At 36.8% G+C, this 27,480-nt stretch overlaps 1 protein-coding gene and 2 long non-coding RNA genes across 4 annotated transcripts; 1 reads left to right on the top strand and 2 right to left on the bottom strand.

Annotated features, from left to right (window-relative positions):
- Nucleotides 1-21: 21 nt before the first annotated feature.
- On the bottom strand, nt 22-27,103 carry actn2b (actinin, alpha 2b). Its single transcript, XM_065297360.2, has 21 exons — nt 26,835-27,103; nt 21,139-21,253; nt 19,473-19,592; nt 19,238-19,324; nt 19,032-19,119; nt 18,837-18,915; nt 15,917-15,998; nt 15,721-15,806; nt 15,551-15,643; nt 15,238-15,468; nt 12,626-12,773; nt 11,440-11,590; nt 10,276-10,384; nt 10,013-10,153; nt 9,657-9,839; nt 9,296-9,430; nt 1,489-1,668; nt 1,235-1,381; nt 881-946; nt 520-678; nt 22-366 (listed from the first exon to the last, which is right to left on the bottom strand). The coding sequence occupies exons 1-21, from the start codon at nt 26,961-26,963 to the stop codon at nt 208-210; spliced, it is 2,688 nt and encodes an 895-aa protein (XP_065153432.1). The 5' UTR covers nt 26,964-27,103; the 3' UTR covers nt 22-207.
- On the top strand, nt 4,341-5,464 carry LOC135787662 (uncharacterized). Its single transcript, XR_010547155.2, has 3 exons — nt 4,341-4,501; nt 4,923-4,980; nt 5,378-5,464. It is a non-coding gene; the product is annotated as an uncharacterized lncRNA (long non-coding RNA).
- LOC135787663 (uncharacterized) lies at nt 5,467-7,203 on the bottom strand. 2 transcript variants are annotated; one of them, XR_012335301.1, is made up of 5 exons: nt 6,698-7,203; nt 6,088-6,181; nt 5,857-5,989; nt 5,674-5,774; nt 5,467-5,563 (listed from the first exon to the last, which is right to left on the bottom strand). It is a non-coding gene; the product is annotated as an uncharacterized lncRNA (long non-coding RNA). The 2 variants fall into 2 exon arrangements; XR_010547158.2 differs by lacking the exon at nt 6,698-7,203 and having other exon boundaries at nt 6,088-6,474.
- Nucleotides 27,104-27,480: the final 377 nt, after the last annotated feature.

Raw genomic sequence — 27,480 nt, 5'->3', positions numbered from 1 at the left:
TTATATCAACCAGAAACATTGTAGGTAATCATATTTATGTAATCATAATCAAGAATAATTAGTTAATCATAATCAATAAGTTAATCATATTTCATTTACTTTGAATGTTTTCATTTCTTGGTGCATTTGATCTACTAGGTAAAGAATTTACTAGGCTAACAAATAAAGGTTTTAAAGGTGAAAGGTGAAGCTCAGGTGTTGCTTGAGTTAAAGGTCACTCTCTCCATAAAGGGCAGAGGAAAAGGCGGTGTAGTCCAGGGCTCCACTCATGGCCCCGGGGCCCGTGTATGGAGGCATCCTGCTGATGCAGTAGTCCGCCTGGTCTGGTGGAAGCTCTCGCCTTAGCTCGTCTGCCAAAATATATGGCTAAATAAAGATAAAAGACAGAGCACAAAACAGATAAGGCATCTGGTAACAGATTTATCAGGGTAAAGATAAAGTGTTCCAGAGAGGAAGCTCTTCATTTGTGGTTAAAGGAAATACTATTTTATACTGCAAGAAATACAACATCATACACACCTTGTCTCCAGCGAGGATCCTGAATGAAGCGATGACCTGTTCGGCTGTATCTGTGTCTGCTGTTTCTCTGGTCATAAAGTCAATAAAAGACTGGAACGACACAACGCCTGTTGAGTTTGGATCAACCAGCATCATAATTCGAGCAAACTCCACTTCTCCCTGAGAAAAACACATAAACACATACAGGGTTTTGGTTCTGAGCTCCTCTTATATATCTTGGGTTAGGTTTATATTTTCCCCAATTGCAAAATTTCTTGAAGGAAATCAATTTTGCTTAAAGGATTATAACTGGTAAACCACATACTAATAAAAAAATATTTTTTTGTAGTGTTCAGTGTAATCTGTCCTCTTTAACTCCTACCAGATCATAGCCCATCGAGATGAGACAGGCTCTAAAGTCATCTGAATCCATCGCCCTATTCTTCTTCTGCACAGCCGAGGTTTAAAGGCAAAGGTCAAGGATGGATGAATGTTGGGGTCACAGAAGGAAAAATGAAGCAATAGAGAATAGAGAAGGAAATAGCACCTAACACAAAACAACACAAAATAGGCAAAATATATTCTTTAGATCTACATCCTACTGTGGAGAATACAAAATAGTGCCTTTAAATTCTTAATCACAATGTAAAAGTGTCATTTCATCAATTAGGATTAGGATAGAATTCAAACACAGTAGAGGGTTTAGTTAATCTAAATAAACACTTGAGTACAGCACCCGATCAAAGTGGCTGAAGGAAGATCGGAATTCATTCATCTGTTCCTGGCTGATGCCCTTTGCATCCCGCGTCAGAATCTGAGTTTCAATTTCATTAATGGTACGAGCGATTGTAGTCAAAAGGAGCTCCCAGCCCACACGGATATGCTGCAAAGGAAAAGAGAGATACTAAGTCTAAACATACTTCATGTTCATTTAGCACAAGCTTTAATCCAATTTTAAGGTATATACTTTATCAAGCATTGTGTGCTTACCTCCATAGTGTAGTTAGTGTGCTTGTTGTCAAAGATAAGTGATTCCTGGATGAGTTGGTGGTCTCCTTCTAAAAGGTCGATGTTGGGTTTGTAGCTGACGATAACATGCTCACATTGTTTCAGCTGGGTCATCTGATCCTCCAAAGTTCCGCCAATCACCATAGCACAACGGCCAATCTCCTTTTGTGTTGTAAATACATGACAAGTAAAGCAATCACCTGTTTTACTTATTGATTCTATAATGATGAACTTAATGTATAAAATAACTGTTCAGTTAAAGGCACACACAGTATGTCATTTTTGCCACTAGAGGACGCTAAACAACAATAACAGCTAAAGCATGATGATGCTGTTACATTGCCACTATGTAAGACTGTCTCACAGCTTCCGGTGTGGTTGAAAAATGCAATTGTCTGTAAACAGCTCACATGAATTTTTTTACAAAACCGGTGAATACAGAAAGTCATGTGAAAGATGTAAAATAAATCTAGAGTATGCATGTTAAGTTTTAGCTCAAAATATCATATATATCATTTAATATAGTATGATAAAATTGCCTCTTTGTAAGTGTTAGCAAAAATGGGCCGCTTTGGGTGTGTTCTTCAAAATGAAAATGTGCTGATCTCTGCACTTAATTGCAGTGTCGTGGTCGGATAGTGCAGATTAAGGGGCGGCATTATCCCCTTTCTGACATCACAGGGGGAGCCAAATTTCAATTACCTATTTTTCACATGATTGCAGAGAATAGTTTACCAAAACCAAGTTACTTGGTTGATCTTTTCCAATTTTCTAGGTTAATAGAAGCATTGGGGATAATGAAGAGTCAGATTTTCAAGATATGTCCCCTTTAATTAAATATATTTTTGAAATTTTAAAATATATTTAGTTTTAACCTTCATATATTTCAAAATGAATTTTAGAACAGGGGTGCAAACTCATCAGGGTTGAAAAAGGTAACAAAGACACAAGCGTTCATATTTATATATATATATATATATATATATATATATATATATATATATATATATATATATATATATATATATATATATATATATATATATATTTTATTTATTTTTTGTAAATCTTATTCATTTTAGCATTTAAATTTGATTTTAGCATTTTAATTTAAATCAAATTTTAATCTGTAAGCATAGTTAATGCAACATCAATTACATCAATTACTGTAATTACATAAACAAGAATTAATAAATGCTTATATACAATATAATGTTCATTTTTTGTTCATAATGCATTTACTAATGTGAACAAATACAACCTTTTGGTAAAGTATTAGAGAAATTTGTATTTTTATTATTATTTAGTAGTACATATAAACATTATTCAGGGTTTGTTCTGTTCACAGTCATAGCTCTAATACAAAATATGAACCCTGAACGAGCAACTTGAATCAAACTCGTGTACAATTCGACATACAAATGTTATTAAAGGTAGAAAAGTGATTTAGTTAAAGAGCAGTGAGAGATTTTCTCTCAATGCTGTTTGATTAACAAGAGTGACAGACAGGAGTAAAATTAGGTAACTTCCCCTTTAAGACCGAAGTCCGGATCTAATATACTGTTAACACATGCGTTTTCTCTTTTAGTTGTTTACATTCTCTTAAAGAGCACCAATTATGCTAATAAATTGGCACGTTAGCACGTTATTGCAATATCCCATAGTACATACATGTTATTAAAACTTGAACTAATGCATTGTGAGTCTTATAAATTGCTTACATACCTCACCGATTTCCCACTGTCTGGAAAACGCTCGGTTTAGTTCCTGTCTCCGCCTCCCAAAATGTCTAGTGTAATCGGATTGGTCAGATGACTACTCAACTGTTATTGGTCAGCTGGGTTCAGCGTGTGTTTGAAAGGTTACGCCCATGACTACGCGTGGGTTGACATAAAGGGCGATTTATACTCGTGCGTAGGTCCTACGGCGTAGCAGCGACGGCGTAGGTTCCGCGTCGGTTTTCATTTATACTTGTGCGTCGCCGTCCGCGTCGACGTGCAAAGACACGCGAAACCGCTGGTTGGCAGTAATCACGCGTGTAACCACAGTAGCAGCAGAAGTCGTCACAGAAGAAGAAGCTAAGCAAGTTAACCCACAAACGAAGAAAAAATAGCAACTTGTTGTGTATAATTTGAGAAGACCAGCAATGATGTAAGTAAATAAACAGCGACTTATGTTGCAGTTTTAGTTAAATCACTCCTCGACTTGGCTCATCTTTGTTTTCACCGTCTCAACCGGAAATACCTATGACGCAGTTTTTTTTACCTGACGGGAGGGGTTCTGGTGGACCAATCACAGAGCTTGCGGTTGGCGTAGGTCCGACGCGCTGTTAGGAATTTTGTGAGGTGCGCGTCAGGCTACGCAGAGCTACGCACAGGCTACGGATAGCCTACGCCGTAGCTACGGCGTAGCACCTACGCACGACTATAAATCGCCCTTAAGCCGTTTCTCAATATGCGTTCTTGTCTGTACTTGTGTTCTTGCGGACTTGTGAAACGTCATCAGTCGCGGCCCAAGTACTGTTCCAATTCAAAGTTCGCATCAAGCCCAAGTTCACATAAAATCCCCGGATGTGTTCTTGATCCGCCCATTTTATCGAGGATGCATCAGAGGAGACTTGTGTGGACTTATGACAGCGAAGTTTCCCAGAATGCATTTCGCGTCAGGAGTTCGTTCTTCCGAGTCTGAACTTACAAGTTCGAACTACGAAGGACACAAGTCCGAGTTCAGCGTACTTGGTTTTGAGAAACGGCTACAGATTCTGACTGAGAGTCACAGCCTCAGAGAGGCAACGTAAACAAGCGTTATATTTCTCTATAAACGATGGTGTCTGTACTGCCTTACCACTTCGAGCTCGATCCAGAGAGTTCAGACGGCCGTTACGATATAAACGATCTCCGTCAATGAACGCGATTGGATTTAACTTTTTTAGGTGTCCTTAGCTCTGCCAGAATGCTAAACGAAGACGAAAATGTGTTGCAAAGACATCCAAAAGGTAATTATAACGTACTACATAACTATATGGAAACACCAAATGTAGCACATAGAAAGTATTTGTTGAAATGATTATAAAACGATTTCACTTGGTAATTTCTACATTATTTTACTCTAGTAAAATTTATTATAAAAGACTGCTTACATACTGTATTACTGTGCAAACTATATGGAAACACCAAATGTAGCACATATAAAGTATTTGTTGAAATGATTATAAAACGATTTCACTTGGTAATTTCTACATTATTTTACTATAGTAAACTTAATTATAAAATACTGCTTACATACTATTTTACTGTGCAAACTATATGGAAACACCAAATGTAGCACAAAGAAAGTATTAATTGAAATGAATGTTAGTTCTACATTATTTTACTATGGTAAACTATGAAAGACTGTGCTATGTTTTTACTTACTAGGTTTTAAGGAGAATGCAACAGGTTCCAGGGCCTCTTACCTGCGTGATTCATCATCCAGGTTTTGCACAAATTGTCTAAATCCCTACACACAGAACATTTATTGTACCGACTATAAGCCTTTGAGGCGCAGGACTAGATTAAGTTTTATTACATTTTTAAACCAATAACACTAAAGTATTATTATAGTAACAAAGTACCCAAAAGAACAAAAGATGTAACTTTAAAGAAAATATAGTAGTCAGTCAAAAGTTTATTTATTACAAATATATATTTAAATGTTAAACAATATACAAATAAACATACTTTAGTAACCATATTGTGCTATTCTTTCAAAAATTGTTCAATTCACTTCTTACAGCTATCTATTGAGATAAATGGCATATCAAAGCTTTGTCAGCTGGTGCTATCTAAGATGACACTTTAGGGTTATCATCCTGTCGTGTGTTGTTCTCCAGATATGCTTGGAGCTTCCTGATTGGAATGTTGGCTTCCGACGACCCCTGCACTGAAGATGGCATGCAATCACGTCCTCCTTTGAAGGTTTCTCAAACTGTGATGCCAGGTCCATTGGAATTGGGGTTTCCTTCAGCTTATCTTCAAATACCTCATCAAACACAAGCCTGATCACATCATCCACATAACTGTAGAAATATTGCAGTCAATAAATCTTTTGTTTTGATCATTTATTTCCCTGCTTCATACATTAAGTTTTTAATTATGAATGTATTTGAAATAAAACATTACTGCTTACGGTATGTCATTTGTGTGTTTTGGGAACATAGCCTTGTACTTTCCCTCTCCTGCTTTTGTTACGGCTTGGTGACATTGTAATGGATGGCTGCAAGGTACAACCTGTAAAAATATAAGCAAGCATAAATTTATTGTAAAAGTAAATACTACTTTATATAACACAGTTACTAAAATACTTAAATACCTGCATAGCATTCCAATAAATGAGAAAATCAAATTTTTTTGCTGCAAATCTGAAATCTCAGGCTACGGACGGCAAAGGCATCCACTGATGATGGTGATGGAAACATTGTGAAACGATGCTACTGTCTGGGTTCCTATGATTATGCAGAGAAAAAAAACTTTGTCATCATCAGTTATACATTTAAGACTGGTAGTGGTTTCACTAGCTAAATACATCATATGTGTTACACACCTTTGCTCCTCATATGCCAGTCTGACTCCTTGTACTGTGTGTAATGATGTTGCATGTTTGCATACAGTGTAGAAGGATGTGTCCAGCTGCGAATCTAAGATATAGACAAATAAAACAAACATGTATTCAGTCAAAAAGACATATTATAACAATAGAGTACCATGACTATAAATCGTTAGACTATTCATTAAAACGTTAATGTATTACATATTACATGGCCCAACATTAGCAACACACATTACGTGTTTACTTCGTTTCAAAATCTAAGAAAGCTTCAAGTAAATACAACAGTAAAATACATATAACTTTAAACAAATCATCTGTACTTAGAGTTTCTTGAGTTTGATCATGAGAACAAATTTTACCGGTAACAGTTAAGCTGGTAACTTAGCAAGTTTGTAAACATGTCTTAACCAACATCGATAAAAAAAAGATAGTCTGCATAATTCAACATTCACGTGTGTAAATATGGTACGTTGTTTATGAAATACAGTATTACAACACAAAACAGTTCGCTTGCAAGCTTAGCTCTACACGCACATTATGTTAATCTCCGGTTACCGGTTACGTAATGTACAGTAAAAGGCAAATAATAAACGTGAATACTTACAGCCTGTGATCCAGAAGTGCACAGTAATCCAACTTTCAGGAGGAGACGTCGCGCAAATCCAGCTTCGGTTCATGAGAAGCAGTTATTGTGAAAACTCCGTGAACAACTTCTGACTGGATTTTTCCGGAACCGTATTAAACATGATGTCCTCTGTGGAAGTCCATAAAGTGCTATTTTGCCCTCGCATCTAAAGAGACAGCGTCTACTCGAGAGATTTAATCGCTTAAACGATGAAACAAGAGTTTGCAAACAGAGTAAAAGCAGGGACTCCCAACCTCCGCCATTTTAGCTCTCTTCTGACTCGGCGCTCCCCACCCTCGTCTTTGAGGGCGTACCCAAGCAAAGCAGAGAGGGCTGAACTATGATAATGTTGGTCTTATCTACGTCACTAATCCCAGGAAGTAAACTGTTGCCTACAATCCGAGTGTTTTTTGTAGTCCTCGAACGTTAGAGACGATAACTCGCGTCATCGTTTTCTTTGAGGTATGTACTTTTTGAATATCGTTAGCATGTACTAATACACACTTACACACAAAATGATGTTTAAAGAGTAACTAAACCCTAAACAAACTTTTTTTAGTTAAAGATCTGTAAGAATGATGCTTTATTAGCCCTGTTCATTCATTTTAGTAAGTTTTTTGACATTTGTATATAAAGTGTTTCAATACTACAATATATGGTGTAAAAACGTCTGAGTGCTGCCCTCTTCAGGTTGAACGGTGGCCACTGCAGTTGAATTTTCCTATTGGATGTTGGGTCCAAAAAGTAACTCGTGACGTAAGCAGATTCAAGCTCACCACGCCCTTGTTACGATCTCACTACACACTTTAGTTCGTCCCCTCTATCTCCGTTGGGATCTGCCCACTTTTCTTGCATTTTTCAAATATTGCCAGTGGGTGGAGTAAGGCTCTGACCAGGGGTTTAGTTACGCTTTAAAAACGTGTATCCCATAATAGGTGCTCTTTAAGACCTAAATGTTCGTGTTTATGAGGATACTTGCAAAAGACAGGAATTTAGACGCGTGTATGCATTTACGGCAAATACAACGGCAAAAATACTCACGAGCTTAATGAGAAGCGGATATGGCACTTTTTTTGTGTTTTAACGGCTTAAAATCACTTAATTTAAAACTGCGGTGCGTGTACAAATTTTAAGCTTTTATGACCATGCGCACAGCAACGTGACATGGGTGCTTAACCTCGAATAAGAAAATACTACGAGTTAAGTGCGTGCGCTCAATCTGCAGACTGCTTAAACTTCGGCAGCAAATGAGGTGACTATAAATTGTAAAACATAACCCGCCAAACTGGCTAGTAATTTGACATCGTAACCACAATAGCTGGACATGATTTTCATAATTTCATTTACTGCTACCATGTCGCAGACCCCCCTCACCCCTCATTTTCAAAAACACATCGGATCTAGACGAATCACGAGAATGACCTATTTTGGATCAAAAACGGCGAATTTCGCCGAAAGGTGACAAGTTTGCACCCTGTAAGAAGCAACAAATTAATTTTTAAACAGCAAAAAAAGAACAAAAGTTTGTATAAAATGTATAAAATTATAAGAATATTTTTGCAGTTAAAAATTTTCTAATCTGTTATGCCTTTTTTAAATGGCCAAAAAATTATATTGGTGAACATTTTTGTAAACATATTTCAAAATATATTTTAGCAAAAAAAAAAATTTCTTTTTTTGTATATTTTTAAATATATTTACAATTATATTAGAATTTTATTTATTTTTTATTTTTCTGCTCTATGGGTCAGGTTGCAGCAGCAGAATTCGTCCAGTTAAGAGTTGTTCTACCACTGAAATAATAGAGATATTATTTTTATTGCAGTCAAAAAACCGCAAAGTGTTGCTTTAAAAAGCATAAAACAACAAGAGTTCTTTAATCTTAAAGGGATAGTTGGGCCAAAAATGATATTAAACCCATGATTTACTCACCTCCAAGCTGTCCGAGTTGCATATGTCCATCGTTTTTCAGACTAACACATTTTCGGATATTTTAGAAAATGTTTTAGATCTTTCAGTTGATTAAATGTAATGTTACGGGGTCCACCCATAGTCCACGACCTTCAAGTCCAAAAAAAGTGCGTCCATCCTTCACAAATTAAATCCAAACGGCTCCAGGATGATAAACAAAGGTCTTCTGAGGGTAATCCGCGCAGTGTTGTTATAAAAATATCCATATTTAAAACTTTATTAACGAAAATAAATGTGTTTGTCTGAAAAACGATGGACATATGCAACTCGGACAGCTTGGGGGTGAGTAAATCATGGGTTAAATATCATTTTTGGCCGAACTATCCCTTTAACTGTCGACGGGAATCGATCCGACAGGACTCACAAATAATGTTAATGGATAATGTCAGAGGATAACCCATATCATTGACAAGTGACCCTATGCACAGGGGCAGAGCTAAAACTGCAAACATTTAGGCAAATGTAAGTACACAAGTAAAAATATCAAATATAAAACACAGTGCTAGAAGTTTTTGGATACTTCAATGCAAAAATCTTACATTTATTGTGCCTTTAACTTCAACAATTGAATGTAAAACCTGTCTTTTTTACTCATAAAGTACTGACCTCCATCCTGGTCTGTATCCAGGGTCCGATGAGGTTGGCCTGGGCAGCGAACTGCCGCCTAAGTCTCTCATTACCATGCTGTCGTGCTAACTCCTCCTGCAACGCACTGTCACGCTGAGGAACCAACTTCTTTACCTGAACGGACATACAGAAAATCAAAAAGGTAATCAAAAGGATACACTTATTTAAACTTTCTTTTCTTTGTGTTAAACAACACAAACAACTATTCAAACACAAAAACTACTCAAATTTGTTATCCTGTTATTAGTTTTTCATTATATCGGGTGAGATGTCTCATAAAAAGCAGCCGAAAATATTGAAGAGCAACAAATTCTGCCAAAAACCAAGGCGTGTGTTTTACCTTGTCCCACTTGATGGCAATCTCTTCTGTAGATATGGTGCTATAGGGGTTTTTGAGGTCTCCACGGATGCCGTAACTCTGACAGATCTTCAGAACTTCCTGCTGGATGCCGATAATGGCTTGCCTCTCTCCATCTGCCTCGGGAAGTGTGGCCTTAAACTGCTCATGAGCAGTGATCAAAGTCTGCACACATTGACAGATAAAGTAAGCAAGCTTGAGAAGAGGTTTTGTCCCTGCTGAAAACGCCAACATATACCAGCATGAATTGCAATGGGTTTACGCTGATCAAGCTGGCTGTAAAAAGCATCTTTACATGTGAAGGTTTTTGAAAGCATACTGTATGCATTTGTGTGTACCTGGACCTCCTCGATAGTGTGCACTATGAACATATCCTGTAAGTCCTCCATGGCTCCCTCCATCCAGTTATTAAAGGGCGCAGATCTCTTTGCATATTCCAGAAACAACTGTTCCACTGTCTCCAAAAGCTTCTCTGTTCTCTGCAAACATGATAGCACGATCGCTTATTGCTTTCTCAGTGGATGCATTAATATGTGTATGTCTAATAATATATTCTAGACCAAAAAGGAAAAATAATGATGAGAGCACACAGCCGGCGCACCTCCAAAGACTCTCTGCGTTTCTGGGTGAGCGTGCCAAGGTGGTCCCAAAGGTCACAAATGCTTTGACACCTTTGATTCACAGATGCCACATCGTGATAGTCCAGCTCACTTCAAAATGACAGAAAGCGAGAATAGCAACATTAAAAGTGCAATGGCTATTTAAAATCTATGGATGTATGTATTTATTAATAATTTATTAACATGTGTGTTTTAGGCACATCTACTGTAATTCTAATTTAATAAATTCATATTCTATAATTTTGTAATATTTTTCAACTCAACTGTGTCTTTGTCACTGTACTTTAAGATTTTGCTATGTAAATAACCAATGAACGTGTAATAAAACAAAACACTCATTCCAGACTGCTAAATATTATTTGGATATTAATTTGTATTAATGTAAATATGCTCATGGCTGTCATGTAAATACCATGAAGATTTTTGAATAAGACAACGTAAAGGTTGACAGCTATCAGTCACACGCTTTATGCACACACACATAAAATTATTCAGGTCTGCGGGGAGATAATGTATGCTAAAATAGAAATCGAGCGATGCAAACTACTAAGTGCACTGTAAGCACATTGTGTGCATTTTGTCATAGACAAACAGTGTTGGTGATATGAAGCTATCCAGCCCATGCATGGTGTCCGAACGTGACAGGTCAGTCACAAGGACAAATCACATACTAAAATAAACGCAGATCAAACTGTTGAAGTCCAGTCCAACGTGAGCAAAGTATAATCCTCCCGGATGCACCCTAAAAAAATGCTGGGTTATTTACAACCCAGTCTTGGGTCAAAAAGCAACAAGCCCAGCCATTGGGTTAAAAAAAACAGCATGTTGGGTTGAAATAACAAGGCATTAGTTAAATTACCACCCATTGGGCTGGGTTCGTCCCTTTTGACCCAACATTGGGTTGAAAATAACCCAGCATTTTTTTGTGTGTGTGCATGTCTGCATCCTAATGTGACATTTACTACAGTCTGTTCACTACAAAGTTGTGTAAATATTTTTGTGATAGGAAACACAAGATTATCTTAACTTCCTCCATTATATTTACCTGCATCGCACAAGCTGTTAATCACTGTTATTCATAAGTGTTATGTCTTAGAAAAGCAATAGGGAAACACAATACTGAACATCTTAGCTAAAGGTCATACTTAAGCTCTTGAGCAATAGCTGCGATCTGCTCGACTCTGTCCTGGTGGGCAGAAAGGTCACTCTCAAATGCCTCATGTTTCCGCAGCAACGCTCGGATCTCCATCAGAGATGCCGTTTCATAATCCTTACGTGTCAACATCTCCTCCTTACCTATTGTTTATCAAACAGGGAGGTTGATCAAACTCAACAAAAGAGAATAAGCCAGGGCCGGCGTCATGGGGGGGCATTCGCGGGCAGTGCCCCCCCGAACAGGTTGTTGTGCCCCCCCTACAAAGTTTTTATTCATTTAATATATATCAAGAATAATTAAAATAAATTAAACATTGAATGTTTCATGACTTGTAATGTAATCAAATGATGAAAATATAGTTGATATATGTTTTCTTTAATTAAAATAGACCAGTTTCTCTGATTGGATGTATTGCCGCGTCTCACCCGTCTTACGTCTTTAGCATATTTGTGACTTGATACTAGCAACGTGTTTTTTCGCGGCATTTTATGGATTGTGTAAAATATGAATATTAGAACATTTAGAACGAATCAGCACCGCCTGCTTCATCTGACTTCATGAAACACAGACTGGCTCAAACTCAGAGATTAGAGGTCGAGGTGGAATTTACAAATCTACAGGACACTGTTTTAAGGAAGTTTAATGTTCTTACACGCCGTCTTCAGCTATTTTAAAGGTAAGTTAGCGTTGTTTTAAATTACGTAAGCTTAAATGTGAAGTGCGGCTATAGACCGTTAACAGCATTACGACGTGATTATGGTAAAGCGGCTTTTTTAAAGCCAGGACGCGGTGTGCGCTGTGCCCATTCATTTCAATGGCTTGCGCCGCGCGAGGGCGGTTTGTTGTTGCGTCGAGCGCGAGCGCAGCGGAGCTCAGCTTGCGCTCACACCGCGGTCGAAGTTCAGTAGTTTTGCGCATAGTTTGTGGTCTTTTGCACTTTATACGGGAAATGAGCTGACAGTCTGTACCAGTTGTATGAGTGTGTGCTTGCTGTATTTATTGTTTTAATGTCTAGTTTCTGCAAGTTATTGTTGCTATTGCGTGCCCCCCGTTGGAAGCCGAGTGCCCCCCTGTTAGTTATGGTCTGGCGCCGGCTCTGGAATAAGCACAGACAAACATGTGCAAACTGTTAATATTTAATATATACAATACACTACTCCTGGTTCTGGACTCACCTGCCGCCCAGGCCTCATGGTTGGTAGCTTTCTGTCTGAATTTCTCCGCAAGATGGTCCAATCTTTGCAGTCTCCTGATTTCAGACAGCAGCCACTCTTCAAAGCCCTTCTCTGCCTGTTCCAGACCCTGCCATGCACTGGCTATATCCTGCACAAAAAACACAGATGAGAAGTCGAAAGCATGTTCAATACACTACACTAATGTCATCTTATTCCTAAATAATGCTTTATCTAACACTCTAAAAACAAACAGTGCTAAATAGCATTAAAAGTGTTTCACTGGCTTGTAATAGGGGAAACATTCATGCAGTACATGTGCAGAACCATATTGTGCTATGTAGAACCATATGTGGTGCTATAGTGGTGCTATATCACCCCCTTATGGATCTTCATAGGTGCTATTTAGGTGTTATATAGCACAAAAATTATTCCCCTATGATTACAAGCTTTTAGTGCTATTTAGCACCCATTTTTTTAACCCTTATAAGTTCCCTGGGGTCAAAATGACTCCAAGGCACTTTTCTTTAGTTACCAAAAAACGGTTCCCTTCATCTCAGTGGAATAAGATTTTGTGACTTTTCTACATTTTCTGTCAATATTCATATAAAAAGGGGTCTTGATTTGGTCGTTCTGAAGATGTGTAAAAATATTTTTTACAAAGAGGCCCTTGGGGGTCAAAATGACCCCAACTGAAATGAATGGGAAAAGAGATTTTATAAATAAATAAATGAATGCATCCAGAATAAATCTGAACATTTCAACACATAAAAAGTGGTACTAAAGCACAAATGCAATAAAAGACATGCTAAATACACAATGGTATGACTGCCACAGACAGGGATGCAGAACAAAAATGTAAAGTGGTGGGCTCTAATGCTCACACAGGTGCGTGCACACACACACACACAAAAAAAATGTACTTAGACACACACACACACAAAGACACAGTAACACTTAAACACAGAACACACAGACACACACAGAATGACACAAACACACACGCACACACACATTTACATTCAGTCAAATTTCTGTGGCATTTTGTAAAAACAGACATTTCAAAATGCATCCAAAACCACAAAAAAATCTACTGTTTGAATAATATTTATTTTTAATGTCCTTTCTAATGTTTATATATACATAAATTCACAAAATGCATCACTAAAGTAGTGATGGGAGCAGTTGGCCACATCCAGTGAAATGAATGGGTCTCTATGGGCCTCTGCTGGTTAAAATTTTTTATTTTCTAAACTGTAATTCTTTTTTTTTTTTTTCTAACCAGCAGTTGGCCGAATTCAACACATAACTTCTAGATCAATATCTAAAACTATTTAAATCTAATTAAAATAATAATTTATGTGAATTTTTCATTAAAAAATGATATTTTACATGCAAGCTAATGGTGCAGTTGAAGAATTTAGTGGTAAACAGGTACAAAAGTATATTATATTGTCTATAATAATTTGCTTTATATGACTTTTTTATATCTACAGTGGTTTCTGACATACAGTACTGTGCAAAAGTCTTAGGCCACCACCACCAGACTTGTTGTTTTAAAGGTCTTAATGTCCATCCATATTAATTTTTCAATCTATTTTATTAAGATACAAGCTGAAAATACATGAAATATGTACAAAAAAATAAAAATACAATTTTCAGGACTAAATGTCTTCTTTAGGCATTGTAGGTGTTTAGTGTGACCTCTCTTGGCACTAAACACATCTTGAGCGTTTTTGAGCAAAATGAAGTAAAAGACTAATTTCTTTAAAATTAGCAATTAGGATTTAATTTTATTTAGGTTTAAGAGATTTATTTGCAGTTTCCTGCTATTGCTCAAGTGGAAGGGAAGTTTACCCTAAAAACTCAACACATCAATTTACATTTTTATACAGTTTTTAATACTATATACACATTTCCTGTATTTTCTGGATGTATACTATTAAAGAGACTGAGAAACAATTATATATGATCACTATAACATTTCAAAAACAACAAATCTAATTCTGGCATGGTGGCCTAAGACTTTTGCACAGTAGTGTACCTTTACTTTTGATCACAAAATTACTAAAATGAGAACAGATTCACCTAAAAAGGCAAAACATTTGTTTTTATGTGCTATGTTGAATAATAAGGAGTGCAAATCATCGTTTTTGGTCATAGGTTCGAACCCCAGGGAACACATACTGATAAAAATTTATAACTTGAATGCACTGTAAGTTGCTTTGAATTAAATCATCTCCCAAATGCATGAATGTAAATATATAATTTTTTTATTATATTATAATTCGTGGTAATTAAAACTATAGGCAGAGTTTGCCACTGAAATAAAATAATATTGAATATTGAAATAAAATATAGTAAGTCATATTATACAAATATTATATATTATAAAAATAAGTCATATTTTCTCATTTCATTTGACTAAGCTTATTATTCTAGTGGGAAGACTGAGTAAGTTAAGGCTAAAATATATTGAATTCATTTAAACCATTGAAAACGTCCCACGTCTTCCCTAATCTTAAAATATTGCAGTTCCCCTGTCTGCCGGTAGGTGCCCCCAAGCACAAATGTGAAACTCTGCCTGTGTTTAAAACCAATAAAGGTCCTCTCACCGACACCATTTTGCCCTCAGAAGGCATGAACGCAGGCCGGTTGCTGATTCTGAGTTTGGTTTGAAGAGTGTTAAAGTTGATCTCCAGCTGACACTTCTCCTGCACTTTTGGGGGTTTGTGCAACCTGCGGTAATCTCGGAAATCCTCCAGCTTCCTCTGCATCTCCACCATGGTCTTTTCCGAAACTCTGTTCTCCAGCCAAGGAACGGTACGCCTGATCCATTCCAGCAACTAGGAAGAAAAACAAAGGTTAAAACGCTTGTTTGGGTGTTAATGAGTATATGGGGAGTATGGTACAGTATTGTCTTCTGACCTCACTAGCCAGCCTTTCATAGTCCTCCATCAACTTTTCATTTTCCTGATTTACTCCCAGGACTTTACAGATTCGGTTTGCAGCTGTTTCAGCCTGATGGAGTTAGTAAAAATGAAAGCATGAATAAAAAATAGAGATGCAGAAAGCACACACAGCACTAAACATTGTACCTGTTCAGCTCCAGCAAACGCATGATAGAAGCAGGACACATATGTCATAATGGCTCTCTCATCAGGTTTAGGGGTGTTCAAAATGTCTAGAGAAGATCAGAGACAAAAGAGAAGACATGAAATAAAGCAGGATGAGATGAATGGAGCTGCTAACCATTCTGATATGTTATAAGGAGAATTTAATGGGATTGTTTACCCTCTGCGTCCAGCATTTTGGGAATGTCAAGATGTTTTTCAGCAACGTCAAATGCCAGGTTCAGATTACCCAGAGGATCATCCTAAAAAATACACAAAATGAAAATATTCCTTATCTTAAAAATCTAAATAGGCCGTAAATGTTAGTCTTTATCCATGCAAAGGTGTGTCAGTAAACAGGTGCCACCAAAGGGAAGGAGCAAATGAATTGATTTTAATGAAGAAGATTTTCAATAAGAAAGTTACATAAATTCATTTCTATGTAAATTGAGTTTTTACGGTTTAATTAATGCGTGTTATTGTTGTCCTGAAATATTTTCCATACAGAATCAACAGGTTGGAATTCCTAGATTTAATGCTGTTTACACCAATACTGAATAGCGTCCACAACAACGGATAATGTCGATGGTTGTCAATATTTTATTAAATCACAATATAGTATTTTATAGTAGGGGTGCGTGGGGCAAAAACTAACGCGGGGTTAGTTGTAACACGGACTGTTTACATTGTTGCACAAGGTTGAGCATTTCGTTTCTTTTCCGGTATTTTTTCACACTGCCAAACGACGATCTCCCGCAAATTATTGGAAATGTTTAATGTTTTTCCAGAGAGTTATTGATGAACGAGTGTTTTGGTGGCATGTAAGTACATTTTTTCATCATATGTTTTTTCGGTTTCTAAGTTGGGTGTGTAAGACACCAAATCCAATGCTATGTCATATTAATCAGTGTCTTGTTGACTAAAACATAGCATTGTTTTGAAATATGTCTGCAGCTCTTAGCAACTTTTTTGGTAGGTTTGAAAATATTTTGACCCAGTGGGATTAATTGTAACGCTGTGTTACAACTAACCCCGCAGCGATAACGATATGAAAACCGCTAACGTTAGCGTAATTCTTGCCGTTGTTTTAAATAGGCTACACATGAATGACTGTGGCTGCCAACAAAATAAATGTGCCTGTCTTATCAAAAATCGTGTGTCAACATATTGTTCATATCTTTAACATTGATTGAATAAAGTCACGTCAAAGATTGAAATCATAATGAAATGAATGGCTAAAATCAGACTTTGATGCTCATTATCTTAGAATTTGATTTTGTAACTGTAGTATGGTTATTACAGACTGAGTCACATATAAAAAAAAATGTTTTGTCATAATTTTGCTGATTTTTCTCACATATTTAGACATTTGTATCCATTTATAATTGAACTATTGTTAGAAAAGGGCTGGATGAATGAATACAGTGTGGATACCTGTCTATTAAAGACAGATTTATAAACAATATCCACTTCAATATAGACAAAATAATATTGAAATATTTGCCTGCAAACTTAATTTTTAGCAAGTGTTACAACTAACCCCCTGCCTGTTACAATGAACCCCACCTATGGGGTAAGTGGTAACGTTTGCACTTCTGTCACATTTGGTGTAATTGTCCAAGAATGGTAAGTACTAGAAACAAAGTTCAAATGTTCATTTGTAGTAGAGATGTGTGTGTTGCTTGTGTAAAAATATAATTAATCAAACTCAAATATTTTTTGAATGATTAAGCCAAACCCAAAAAGCGTTTGGTTGTGCCCCGCTCTCCCCTACTTTTATAGTTATAACTCTCATATTATTCAACATTCACACGCATATTCAAGTCATACTGCATTGTATAAGTGTTGCATACACAAATAAACAATGCATATGTTATTGTGTATTTGCAGATATCTATATGCGTTTAAGCGGGGCTTAAGGATTAAGCTTTTGATCTCTTTGACAATACAAAGCCACTTTGCAGGACATCAGCAGCTGCAGGCGACCCATGATGTAATGGACATCCTGATGTCTATCCTAAAGACCGGATAACCCCATTCCAGCTCACCTGGAGCCGACAGCAACAGCTGAAAGGGGGTCGGAATGTGTGTGCGCACTTTTACAACTCACTAGTGGGAACTGAATGATCCTCGATCTGATCCAGCATTCAATTAAAATCATACTACATAATTCATTCACAGAGACCTGAGTGTGTCTGAAGAAAACAATGTGTAATCTAAATGGACTTGGGCCACAGTTATTTGCATTCCCATTGATGGTTTATTAGAAAGCATGTTTAAGAAACAGCTCTGGTACTCCTGGTATGTGGATCACTTTCCCAAATTCTATTCCGGATCAGGATTATCATAAACCCATATGGACCTTTGGGAAAAGTGTTATGGACCAGCGTTCTCTCTGTTAACCTCAATAACTAAAGGGTGTATGTGAGTAGTTTCCATACGATTATAATATATCAGGCCTTAAACAAAATATCAATGTTGGGTTGAGTAAATTTTATAGAAACAAAGCCAGCATGCAAGAAATAAAGAGTGAAAACAACCGCAGACAAAATTAAGGGTAAATCCTTGGCTTCCTAAAGGAGGGAGATGACTTAAAGGTGCAGTGTGTAATTTTAGGAGGATCAATAGACAGAACTGACAATGATACATAATGCATAATGAACTATTATGCTTGTATTACCTTAGAATGAGCTATTTCTATATACATACAACGAAGATCCCCTTACATGGAAAGTTGCCATTTTGCGACGCCATGTTTCTACAGTAGCCCTAAATGGAAAACTGCGCAAAAGAGTGCATTTTATCACTTTATTGACCTCATTGCTTGTCTGGCTACTCTCACATATTTGATCTGTGTCGGCCACCGTAGCTTCTCTATTGTTCGAAAGGAAGAGGTGACTGAGCGGTGTTGATTGCAATTCACATTCTCACTACTAGATGTCGCTAATATTTACACACTGCACCTTTAAAGTCACTGATTCATTTTTAGTATGATATAATAAAGGGGAATACAAACGTGTTGTGGTTGGCATATAAATTCATTACTGTGATAGGACTATTAGAATAATTGAATAATGTTAATCTGAGGACACGCTTGAGACCTTGTTGAGCTTGGCGTAGTCAATAAGGTCAGGTCTGTGTCTGTGAATGAGAGCGCACAGCGCCAATCCATCCTTCCAGCTTTACCGAAGACAGAGAGAATCAGGGTTATGTTGGAATTAAAGATCTGACCACCAAACTAACCATCGTCTGACAGAACAAAATGCTAATCGCTATCGATTTAAAATGAGCCTTACCTGACATGGAAGTTTTGAACGTTGACATTCCTATAGGGGGCAGTCTTTCTCTGACACCACAGTAGAAGTCCTTCTTTAGCCGAGGTTTCTGAAGGAAATTTAAGAAGCATACAAAACAATTTTAGTTTAACAGAAAATAACTGTTTATTATTTAATGATGTTTTTATTTGTTTTGTAATTTGGTTGTGGGGTGGTAGATTCGGTACCTTCCACAGAAATATCCTGGATGGCAAAGCGAAGAATGATGGTCCATATCATTCCGAGTGTCATCTTTACATTCCCATCCACAATTTCTACGAAAACAGCAAAGCTTTATTATTGTCCTGTTGATGACTTTTAAAGCACAATACACTACAGAATTAACCTGTCTCATAATCACCATGTTATTTTAACTACTGTAAATGTATTTATAAATGATATCAGGTGTGAAATAAAGCATACCTTCAGCTCCAATAGAGACCAGTTTAACTCCTTTGCTGGTAATAAACTCAAGGGCTTTGTTGACATTGGCTATCTTGTGAAAACGCATCTTTCCTCTGTCAGGCTTGGGTAACCTCTCACCTGTGTGGTTTGGTTACAGAATAAAAGACTTCAATGAGATAAAGTGAACTGAGCTTTAAAATATCAGAAGAACCTAAGGAAGCTCAGAGTGCTTATAACCCAGATGTGTTTTTGAGCATATTGTTGTATTCGAGTCCAGCTCATTTGGGTCAACACTGTTTATGAAAGCTCAAACTATTATCAGTTTTCTTATAGCCAGTTTCATTGGACACACGCGCATTGTCGCGGTTACAGGTCTGAATAGAAGTGAACTCCTGCTTGGTATTTATTTATCAGTCTGGCTAGTGGCTAAACTGATCTCTGAAACAAAAACCTTGTGGAAAATAACATTTTTTGTTTGCTAAATATGAGGGGAGACGACGAGCATGGATCACAACTGTGTGGAGGCAGCCAGGCAAGAATTCAAGGATCTGTAGCTAACATTGTGTACATGTATTTTTCATAGTAACATTATCTCTTTGATATAATATATGAAATCTATGAAGGTAATTTACTTGTCATTTATTTTCCCTGTAAAATGACTCAAAAGTTGTTTATTTTGTTGCTGCTGAAACCGTCTATACAAACATAGTAGGCTATAGAGTATCAACCCAATGGATGTATGTGCTTTTTGGAGCGTCATCATGTTAACCCCATATAAAAGAATAACACATTAACTACATTGTAATATAATATCAATATAATGTAATCATTCTTATTATATGTTTGTGTTCAGCTGAACAAAGGAAGCCTTAAATTTGGAATGGCATGAGGGTAAGTTTAATTATTTTATTTGGGTCATAAAGGTCAAATTCTTGAAATTGAGATTGATACATCATCTAAAAGCGGAATAAATAAGTTTTGCACGGATGTATCATATGGTTTGTCAGGACGATATCTGTATGAGATACAACTATTTGAAAATCTGGAATCTGAGGGTGCAAACAATCTAAATGTTGAGAAAATCACATTTAAAGGGTGACATATCATGAAAATCTGACTTTTTCCATGTTTAAGTGCTATAATTTCATAAAAGTGCTTCTATTAAACTAGAAAATGTGAAAAAGATAAACCCAGTAACTTAGTTTTGGTAAACTTTGATAAAATTCTCTGCAAGCATTTGAAAAAAAAGCTCAATTTATACTTGGCTCCCCTTGTGATGTCAGAAGGGGATAATACCGCCCTTAATCTGCACTATCCAACCACGGCACTGCTATTTAGTGCAGAGATTAGCTCATTTGCATTTAACACCCACACCCATTTTTGCTCACACCTACAAAGTGGCAATTTTAACATGTTATAATAAATTAACTGGGATATTTTGAGCTAAAACTTCCCATACGTACTCTGGGACACCAAAGATTTATTTTACATCTTAAAAAGTCTTGTGAAATGTCCCCTTTAAAGTTATCCAAATGAAGTCTTTACCAACACATATTACTAATAATAAATACATTTTTATATATATTTAAGGTAGGGAAATTAAAAAATATCTTCATGGAACATGATATTTACTTTATATCCTAATGATTTTTAGCATTAAACTATTTTTTAGGTGCATGTGTACCTGAGATGACTTCAAGTAGCAACATTAGTTTCAGGCCATTCCTGAAGTCTTCCTCTATGTTCTCGATCTGTGTGCCAGCTTTTCTCAGGTGAGAATTACACCAGGCTGTAAATGTCTGAAAAAGAGGAAAATAATGAACATGTATTGCTCCAGCTTCCCCTCTTGATACTGTCACACTTTTTACACAAACATGCACTGCTTTAATATAGTAGAGCAGGCATATGGAGTTAATAGATATTAGGATCTTAGGGGCTGTCCACACGGAGACTCGTATCACTGTATACGTATAAATTTGTTATCGTATTGGCGTTTCATCCACACGGATCCAGCGTTTTGGGAGACTGAATCCGCTATTTTTTGAAACCGGGTCCTAAAGTGGATAAATCTGAAACCGACACCCTTGCGGTTTCGTCTGTACAGCCAATCCGTATATTTTTTGAAGTGAAAACGTCATCCCATCACGTGTCGGAAGCGTCCCACGTAACAGCAACAACAATAACGGCGGACTACGTGATTGTGTTCGTGCTACAGAAGCTACTAAAGCCTACTAGCTTTATTACAGCAAAATCTATTGCTTCTATGCAATTGTGGTGACCAACAAGCGATAATGGACAACACCATGCGTTGGTTATGCGCATGCTCAAAGTCTTCTTCTCCGTGTATAGTTTATATCTGTGGCAGAATTACAGCGCCCCATACTGGTCCGGCATATATACTACACCCCTTTCAGTCGGTTTCAGTGGTTTCGTGTTTACAGATTATTTTTTTAGAGCAAGGAAAAAAAATAGGATAGGGAATGCACCGGCTTCGTGTGGACATAGCCTTAGTTTCTTAAATGAAAACACCACAGACTAAGTAATGCATACCTACCTTTTTTTCAAAGTGTGCACTTAGTCTTTGTACAGCGCGTTGTGAATGTGTTAGCATTTAGCTTAGCACCATTAATTCCTTATGGTCTGAATAGGGATGAATTAAGAAGCCACCAAACACTTCCTGTTTAAAGACTGTTACATAAGTAGTTACACGAGTAAGTATGGTGGCACAAAAGATTATTATGGAATGAATGGGGCTAGGCTAAATGCTACGCTGTACCAAGATTAAGTGCACGCATTGAAGAGATAGGCATGTATTAATTTGTCTAAGTTGAGGTAAGAACATAGTAAAATATTGAAAAAACGGTGATGTTTTCCCTTAAAAGAAGCCTGTATGTGTGTGTGTTTTATTTTTTTATCTATATTATTACTTTTTATAGTTTATCAGTTATGCATTAAATATTAATTTCATTCTACCTGTTATTCTATTCTACATTCTTTTCATTACTGGGTTTCAATTGGTCTCCATTTCAAGGTTTTCAATAACATCACAGGAAAATGTTGTGAAGCAGTTTTCCACTGTCTGTGTATAATAACAGCTTCTGAAAACGTTACTTGCCGGGCAAAGTAAGACTGAGCATCGAAACACAACTAAGATTATTCAATAAACTCTGCTCATTTTATTCACTATCATCACTTTGTCTCCTACCAACTGTTCTTCATCTCTGTTTTTTTATTATATGCTAGAGTAACTCACAACAGAGTAGATGACAAAGAGAGATCGAGTAAACCCGAACCCGAACATTTCTAGCATAGTCAAAATGGATCTTTCAGAGTTGTCAAAAGCCTAATACTGTATGTTTCAGTATATCAGATGTCTTTATGAACCTCTTACTCAAGTGTCAAAGACAACTAGTTAACTTGTAAATTAGTTATAACAGACATTGAATTCGATTATTTGTGCCACATAATTGCACGTTAGGGCTGTCACTTTTGAGAAAAATCAAATTCGAACGGATTTCGAATATCATGCAATGTATCCGAATATATTCGAATATCTAGGCGCCACACCAACCCCCCCCCCCCCCCCCCCACGCGCATCAAAAACCCACCGCAATGGAGATTCAATCACAAAATTATTAACAGTGACAGTCATAAACGGGGTTGTCTGGATTACTTTTTTACTTAATGTTTGAAACAGCAGGTTATCAACTTATGAATTACAAACTTATATATATATAAAACGATTCAGAACAGTTACAAACAATAACGTGACAACTTAAATAGCAGCAGGAGTATATAGGCAGACGCAAACGGAATTCGCGCCCGCAGATTTCGGCAGAAAACTCTGCAGAATTCCGCGGATTTAATGACCATCATTGACAAGCACACATATCCCGCGCTTGAGCGTGTTTGTGACCAGAACTGTCATTGACAACAAGCACACATACAAAGCCTATCCCGCGCGTTTGTGAGCCGTCATTGACAAGTACATTAACCCTGCGCGTGCTGTTTGCTTGCCCGTTTTCAATGATAGAGAGCACAAACCCTTTGATACTTGAGATGAAATTAAACTTACCGCTGAGTTAAGCAGATCTCACTTGTCGTCAATGTGACGCGCAACAGTCAGCACATGATCATTTCAAATCCGTTTACAAGACAAATGCTGTTGTTATTTAATATAAAGTTTACATTGCATTGTAAAAATGATGAAATATCTTCATACAAGCTAATTTCATAATGCAATGTATTAACACAAGCTTTTTATTCTGCTATAATATTTAACACTATAAACCATATGTCATTTTATATACAAACTATAATTCTATCTTGACATGCACATGAGGTTCATTTTGGTCCCATTTGATTCCCTCTCTTGCGCACAGTTGCCGTCGTCGGTCTCACTCTCAGCCTCCTTCCTATTACGAGGTGTTACTGTAAAAAATGCGCTACACATGGCATTTAAAAAACCGGATGGTTTATTTATAGTTCGAATACGGGATATTTCACGTCATGTTCGAATGCATATTCGAATATCGAATAAAAAGTGACAGCCCTATTGCACGTAGTGTAGGTTCTGTTCTCCGTTTTGTCTATTAGTGTTAATTGTCTCTTATTATCAAAAGGAAGTGAAATAAGTCAGTCGCACAACAGAGTGGTCTTATCATCATAAAACTGCAATACACACAAGCTCTCCACGTCAGCTGTACTGAGTTTAGTCTCCAAAAATAGTAGCACTTACTGACAAATAAGCCACAAAGCTGAAAACTGCCTGCTGCTGTATATTAACCTTTACATTATCATATGACTGCTGTCCTGAAATACTTATATAAAACACAGCAATCGACAATCTTCCCACAAGCACAAATTATAACTCTAATGACAGACACTGCTTTACAATTACAGAAAGAAATGGGAAAATAAAGGACAAATACACTGTAAAACCTTAAAGTTAACTCAACTCAAACCATTTAAGTAAACCGATTGCATCAGTTTTAAAACACATACATTTGAGAACTGTAAACTTAAACAAATTGAGTCATATGCAGTTATGCACTTATATTTAAGTTCACACTACTTAAATATAAGTGCATAATTGCACATGACTCAAGTTCACAGTACTTAAATTTATGTGTTTTAAAACTTAAATGGTCTAATGCAATCGGTTTACTTAAATGGTTTGAGTTAAGTTAACTGTTTACAGTGTATTATTAAAGGGGACATATCATGAAAAACTGACTTTTTCCATGTTTTAGTGCTATTATTGGGTCCCCAGTGCTTCTATCAACCTAGAAAATGTGACAAAAACAACTCAGTAACTTAGTTTTGGTAAAACATTCTTTGCAGGCATATAATAAAAATCGAAATTTGGCTCCCCAAATGATGTCAGAGGGGGAAAATAACGCCTCTTAATCTGCACTATCCAACCACTATACTGCCATTTAGTGCAGAGATCAGCTGATTTGCATTTAAAAGGACACACCCAAAAATGGCAAATTTTTCCACAAAACTTCACATACATACTCTGGGTACATCAAAGATATCTTAAAAAAGTGTTGGGAAATGTCCCCTTTAAGCTAAAAATACCCGAGCAATGTTGTGAAGTATTTCATAGATCAAAATGCGGCTACCCTGCTGCCCACATCTGTATTAGGTTGCACTTTCAAATCCACCGATACCTTTGACCAGATTTTGGACTCAATGGAGCATCTTTTTAATCCCCTAAAGCAGGTTCAGCCCTGTTACAGCCATTGCTGGCAGATGAAAGCTTTACTGTAGACCCCGCAGTACATTCCTGCGAGGTAAGGGTGTAAATTTAGCTCTCTCTCTTTGCAGTATGCTTCTGATAAGGCTGATGAAGTAGACACACATTGAAGAGAGAGATATGAAACTGAATGCAGTATATTTAACACATTGTCTATAGCATCTCTGTCTAATCTAATCGGACAGGAAAGAATTTCATTCATTCTGTAAAACTTCAGGGTGTGTCAGCAGGAACATGTTTGTGTGGGGTGATGGTCTAGATCTGGTAAGAAATCCAAAAGTACATTACTGATAAAGGTTAGTTTTAAATTACCCAATTATATGTATAAAATAATATTATATTATTAAGTTACATTTAGGAATTTAGTGACCTACAAAAGTTGTTGTTAGTACCAGTTAGTAAATAGTTAGTACCACAAAATACCAAAATACATGACCATTGGGTTAATTTAACCCGAATATATATTATAACCCATATGGCTTATGGTTTGTCTATATTTGTATATGGTAGTATTTTGTCATGTACTTTAATAACCTTAACTTCTAATCTCAGCAGCCACAAGATAGTTTGCAAAAACAAGAAGATACAGACACAGTTAAGAACAGGGTCTCGGACAGAATAAATTAGTGCTTTTGTAAAGATTAAAGACTAAAGTTACAACGTACTAGCTGTGCTTAAGCCACAGTTAAGAAACCCACAGACCTTAGCACAAGTCCCACATTAATCCCCACATAATTAAGTGTTTACATCCAGTTTGAGACTATTAAATGTCCTGTTATAAAACAAACACCATATGCCAAATCTTGACTGAATCCGAATCCGAAATCATTTATGTCGTATTTAATTCTAAATTGGTGCCACTTTGCCCGTTTGTTAAAATGAAGATATTATATCTGACACACTAAAATAGCCTATACAATAGTAAAGATTCTGTTTCATATACAAAAGAATTCCCCACCAAGGACACTGGATTAACCTGGTATAACGCCTATTGGTCCAACAGTTAAAATTAGCCCCTGCATCCATTCTAATCCCAAGGACGTCATCTTGTGTTGGCAGCATCTGTTGACAGGCCGCATTCCTCTCGTATCAGACAAACAGAGCCATGCACTCAGTGCTATTGTTAGTTCGGTACCCGCTGCATCCATCTAACAGCCGGGGCCCATCCAGACCATTCCAGGGAACCCACATTAATAGGACAGTCCACATTTATATACAATAAAACGTTGTATGTGTTCAGTATGTTAACTATGAAATTAACAATGTTAAGGTTCAAAGTAAATACTAAAGTACAGTAATCTTTTCATGTGAGGTAATACAGAAAATGAGGGGGGAGTACATATAAAACCTAGAAAGCTTATATTAACATCAAACTATAACTTTTACTATTTAAAAGATCAGTACACATTTAAATATATTAGTCTAAGTTGGATATGATTAAAAGTTCCCGAATTTTTTATATGAATGCACATCAGTAGGACTATAAAATGACAAAAGTTTGCCTTTACATTTAAATCAATGTGTAACTTGTTAAAGAATGACATAAAAAAAATTATTGGTTATAAAAAAAGAAAGGGAAATTCAGTCTGCTTTGTTTTTTCAAGCAAACTATACCTTACCTTTCGTTGCTGTTTTTCCCAGGCGGGATCCAGGAGTAAATCTCGATCCCATTCTTCCTCCGGCATCATGTACTCGTCCTGCTCGTATCCATTATCGTAAGGCACCGAGAGCTCGATCTGATTCATCATCTTTCCCGGTTTTATTATTATTATTATAGTTTATAGTGTAAGTGAACTGGTTAGTGTAGCAGGTGTATCTCTTTTTGACTTTCGTGCTGGTTTCCAGGCTCCCGGGCGCTGTGCGCGAGCAGTGAGTGACAGAACAGAGGAAAGAGCGAACGTCAATTAGTACTGATGTGTCACGTGACCGTCAATCCGCAAAACGTCATGCGGCGCTGCGTAATCTGATCGGTTCGTGACATCAAAGTACCCCGAGAGCAATTAAACAGCTGGGTTTTCTGATGATTTTAAAGGTGAGCTCTCACTGCATTTTTTATTAATATATAATGCAAACACAGAAATTGACTCTATTTACATATGCTAAATAATTACAAAGGGGAAAAAACAAAAACAAATAAGACAAACAGACAAACAGATTCACTGCCCGTGCAAATTCGGTCTAATAGCTTCTGTATATTTGTGAGTGTATGTGTATATGTTTGCATGAAAGCTGAAGGGTTATTTAGAGTGATGCAAACAGGTTTAG

This window comes from Paramisgurnus dabryanus, chromosome 17 (genome assembly GCF_030506205.2).
Source record: "Paramisgurnus dabryanus chromosome 17, PD_genome_1.1, whole genome shotgun sequence".
In the NCBI taxonomy this organism is placed as follows: domain Eukaryota; kingdom Metazoa; phylum Chordata; class Actinopteri; order Cypriniformes; family Cobitidae; genus Paramisgurnus; species Paramisgurnus dabryanus.
The sequence above is the reverse complement of the archived record's forward strand: the minus strand, read 5'-3'. Positions and strand labels throughout refer to the sequence as shown.

What these genes read in the sequence shown, in the direction of transcription:
- actn2b (XM_065297360.2), bottom strand. Translation starts at nt 26,963, where the DNA reads ATGATGAATCAGATCGAGCTCTCGGTGCCTTACGATAATGGATACGAG. An exon ending in ACTACGCCAAGCTCAACAAG is followed by an intron (nt 15,999 to 18,836) that starts GTCTCAAGCGTG and finishes TGTATTTTTTAG; the next exon opens with GATGATCCTCTGGGTAATCT. An exon ending in ACACTATCGAGGAGGTCCAG is followed by an intron (nt 9,840 to 10,012) that starts GTACACACAAAT and finishes CAATGTGTGCAG; the next exon opens with ACTTTGATCACTGCTCATGA.